The sequence below is a fragment of the Pseudomyrmex gracilis genome, unplaced genomic scaffold (genome assembly GCF_002006095.1).
Source record: "Pseudomyrmex gracilis isolate BER0280 unplaced genomic scaffold, ASM200609v1 scaffold_1496, whole genome shotgun sequence".
NCBI classification, from domain to species: Eukaryota; Metazoa; Arthropoda; class Insecta; order Hymenoptera; family Formicidae; genus Pseudomyrmex; species Pseudomyrmex gracilis.
In genome coordinates this window covers 1-4,533 of record NW_018022080.1, presented here as the reverse complement: position 1 = coordinate 4,533, position 4,533 = coordinate 1, and the positions used below count along the sequence as shown (strand labels likewise).

The window sequence follows — 4,533 nt, the reverse complement described above, 5'->3', positions numbered from 1 at the left end:
TGATAAAAAATTTAATTAAATAAACACCGATATCTGACATAAAAAATCGATGCATCGATGTAATGATAAGGAAAACATCGAACCAATTAATCGATTACTAAAAAGAAAACTATCGTTCATTTCGATTAATCGTAAAATATCGCCCATCCCTAACGTACACCCAATCAAAGACTGGCTGATGCCTTAAACCGTTCAGGTGGCATGGCGCCATAAGTGCAAAGAAGAAGAAGTATGATAAAACTAAAAGTTTGCTTATAACAGGAAAACACTGTAGTGTGTTTTATATTTGATTTTATTTTCATAATTACGTTTACAATATACAAAACCGTTGTTGTAATGAAAACAATTCAAGTTCAATTTTTTATGCAGATAAGCATACAATTTAAGTTTATTCTAAGTTCATTATATAATTTCCCACAGTAGTCATTAAACGAGTCTGCGCGTCCACAGACTCACAAAATAATAAATAGTAAACTACAAGATAAAATTTCTTGTAATTGCGTTTCTACAGTTGATATGACACCACATATCAATTGTTTACAATCAATTAGTAGATACTTAAAAGTGATTATTTTTTATCTGTTCTATAAATATTTGAATAAATTAATTATATTTTTCTTACGTTTTAACATCATAAGTTTACAAGTTCTCATATTAAAATAACTTAAGATGTTACAAAGTTTTGTAATAATTATAAATGCAGTTACAATTATTACAATTACACGTAAATGTGATATTCTTGTTTAATTACTTTTTTCAGGTACGATAATTACAGTTTCATTATAATTACTCAGATAATTGCACTATCAAGTACTACTTTTTATCGGGATATGAAACAAGTTTCGTTTTTAACTCATTTCTTTTATAATCTATGTCACATTAACGTCGTCTGAATACTCATTTACTCTTAGGCACATATCGTTTATGTTGTGTACTAAATGATGAATAAGTGTTAACATTAGGTCTTTGTGATTTAAAGTGTTTAATATCCTCCAAAGTTACAGTACAACCAGTTATATCCAACTCTACCAAGTTTGGTAATGTCAAAGCCATAATATTGATATCTGTTCTAGTAACATGCGAATAATGTCTGAAAAGAAATTAAAGCATCAGTATTTAAAATATTTTTGAGTATTGTTTTTTAGCTTTATGATTTACCTTATATGTAATATCTTCAAATTAGTACATCTACTTATATAGCGACTAATATTTGACAACAAATAGTTTGGAAACAAATTGTCCCTGCAAGCGATTATTTCTTCAACTCTGTTTTCGGCAAGAAGAGGCTAAAGCAAAAAAAGTTATATTATCATCCAGTGTGCGACAAGAAATTGATAATTTTTGTTAATACTGTTGTATAATACATGCAAGCATGTATGTTTGAGAGGCGAAAATAAAGAACACAAAAAAATTGGAAGACATACTTCTATTGTACATAAAAAGGTATGAAGTTCCTCATCAAACAGACACAAAGGCATGTATTCTTTGTAATAAAAGTTTTGTAACTCTTTTAATGATTCATTTGACAATTCTTTCCTTAAATATTTAGGACATTCTAGATACAGTTCTTTTAAAGATTCAACTTGATAAAACCATTCAACTATCTCATCCTCTACTACTGTGTTTTGAAAGTCTAGAATCTATAAAATAATTTTAAAAAACACGTTTCTAGAAAAGGGTGATTTCTACAGTAAAAATAGATGAAATGCAGAACTAGTACTTTTCTAATAATAAAATAAAAAATACCTCAAGCTTTTGGCAGTTACAAGGGATATTGATAAATAAATCTATGTCTGGATAAAAGTACTTTATACGAAAACATGAAATTACTTCAAGTTTCTGAAGTTCTGTAAGTGTACATATACTTGTCAAAAATGTTGATTGCAGATCCCACAGAACATTGTTAAAGATCAAATGCTAAAATTTATATTTTTAATACAGTATTGAGTAAAAATTTATATTTTTAATACAGTAAAAATTTATATTTTTAATACAGTATTGTGTGTGTCGTTAAACACAATATGTATGTATGATACAATATACTACATATATATAGATGTGTAAAATATGTGTAGGACAACAACTTACTTTTATGTAGGGTACGAACCTACATATTCCAGGGAAAAAAGGAGGCGAAAACAATTTGACATCACCAAAAGTACCACCAGCTACAATACAATTTTTAAATTCAAGGTTCTCAAGAGTTGTTGACGTCTCTAACGTATCCTAAACCAATTTTAATAAATTGCCATCGATTTGTAACAAAACTATGGAAAAGAAGTTTTACCAGAAAGATGTTTAATATGCTATACATATAGTGTACCCTGCATAGTAGTATCATAAAAATGTCATATGTACTTTGATAGCTATAAATTTTACAGACATATGTAATAATATATCACACGATTACTATTATTATTATCATACTAAACGTAAATAAACGGAACAAACTGTAATTACGTAAGTAATAATAGTTTGTGTAGTCCGTATTTTAAAGAAATTGGAAGGGCATTGTATAAAATTTTTTAGTGTACAATTTGTTTAAATTCTTTTGCTAAGAAATTGAAACCTAGCAAAACACTTTGTATACAGATATTGCTTACTATAAGATTACATTGAGGGTAATTGAGTGCGAATATTGTTGCGAACTAACGCATTTTATTTTACCATTAATAATATACTAAAACTTGAGGACAGTGACTAGAAACAAACCGCATAAGAAAAAAAATCGTATTATATTCTTTTCATAATTTATAATATAACTGTGTGTGTGTGTGTGCGTGTTTATTTGTGTATGTGTACATACTGTAAAATAGTAGGAATATTTTTGTCAAAACTAATATATACCTTAGTTATAAGAATATAATACTGTTCGATAATCAATGTGCGAAGTATTCGGCATATTTGTCGTAGTTTAAAAAAAAAATAAGGTGAAAGAATATTTCTATTGCCATGTTTGAAATCTCCACGTATTGCTAAGCTGTATGTTAATGGTTTTAAGAAGGTTTTATACGGCTTCATTTGAGACGGAAGAATAGTTTCTTTGCGATAGTCTAAAATCCATAAAAATTTATCTGCCGCTAGTCTTGCAAAGTTTGTGCAACATCTGAAACAAATAAATTTTAACAAAATGTATTTTTAACTATATAAAATAAAATACATTATTTTAACAAGAGGCGATTAATATTATTTCAAACGATTATATATAGTTAGGCGACCTGTCACACGAGCAGTACGTATACTAATACGCCTGTTTTTCTTAAAGATACAGTTACCAATAGCAATGTCATACTACTGTCGCTATCTACGCATTGTTTCGGATATTTATCTATTACTCGCTTTACCTAAATAAAAAAACTCACAATCGGAGATTATTTAAATCGTTTGGGGTTACATTTTTAAATATACATAAAAGAACTTCATCTGGGAAGTCAAGAATATTTTTTATTGTTTGTTGTTCTTTTGTCTTTTTGTTTCGTATCGGCACATCGTAGTCGTGCTGTTTTGTTTTATCAACTTCCACTTCAAGTTCTACTTTACTGTGGGATCTCTTTCTATCTTTGCCTTCGAAAGAAGTCAAAAGTTTGTCCGGATTCATTTTTTTTTAATTTTTGTATTCTTATATGAAAAACAATTAATACTGAAAAAAAGAAAAAGAGACAACTTTACATTTAAAAATTCGAATATCATTTTGTTTGTGATATGCTTACGTTTAGTACTACTAACGGCGATTGTGAAGAACTTGAAGTTCTGATATGTCATCGAAAGATGTATCACACGTGTATCTTGTCCTATAGCTGAACACAATGTCGTAAGTTCGACATATACACTTTTTTTTTTTAATTGTAACTGTTATTTCCGCAACTTCTTATTTCACCCTATTGTGTGCAATTTTAACACCTAGTTTTATTATCTTTGTTTATTCTGGTTGACACACTAGGTACGTCATACTGATTTTGCAAGTGTGCCAATTCTTTACTGGCTTCTCTCACGAAAAGTACTAGCTAAGTATTCGTAGTACTAAAGGTTGCGTTCGAGGAGCGCTAGTAGCGCTATTGTATTATTCTATCTTTATTGCTCATTAGATGTAAATCAAAGATAGAATGATGCAAAAGCGCTGATAGCGTGCTCTCCGAACGCAGTCTAAATGTAGTAAAACTTTTTTAAATTGCAAAGGTGTACTCTGGCGATTTGACTATAGAAATATAGACTAATAGTAGCTAACTCGGGAGTAAGCTGCGTTTACGAGATATTTAGATTTTTTACTTGGTTACTTTTGGTTTAGTGTTTTTATGGTTTAGTGGATTTGTTAGGCTAATTCATACATCATTCAAAGATAATTAAAAAAGACCTTCTCGGCCTTCGAGACTACACCCTATAAGCGCACAATATTCTTAGAATATTCTATGAATATTATTACAAAATAAAATAATAATCATGTGATATTCCGAGACTATTATGTTATATTTTTTAATATCATAGGAATATTCTGTCGATGTTATATGTCCACTTCAAATAATATTCCCTGGAATA

General features: G+C 29.0%; 1 protein-coding gene across 4 annotated transcripts; it reads right to left on the bottom strand.

The window, feature by feature from the left end:
* Positions 1–619: 619 nt before the first annotated feature.
* LOC109862211 lies at positions 620–3,926 on the bottom strand. Of its 4 annotated transcripts, none has more exons than XM_020442199.1 (7): positions 3,711–3,926; positions 3,363–3,640; positions 2,848–3,106; positions 2,089–2,226; positions 1,747–1,917; positions 1,159–1,286; positions 620–1,090 (listed from the first exon to the last, which is right to left on the bottom strand). In XM_020442199.1, the coding sequence occupies exons 2-7, from the start codon at positions 3,596–3,598 to the stop codon at positions 898–900; spliced, it is 1,125 nt and encodes a 374-aa protein (XP_020297788.1). In that variant the 5' UTR covers positions 3,599–3,640; positions 3,711–3,926; the 3' UTR covers positions 620–897. The 4 variants fall into 4 exon arrangements, with proteins under 4 accessions (XP_020297788.1, XP_020297790.1, XP_020297789.1 ...); XM_020442201.1 differs by having other exon boundaries at positions 1,831–1,917; XM_020442200.1 differs by having other exon boundaries at positions 3,727–3,926.
* Positions 3,927–4,533: the final 607 nt, after the last annotated feature.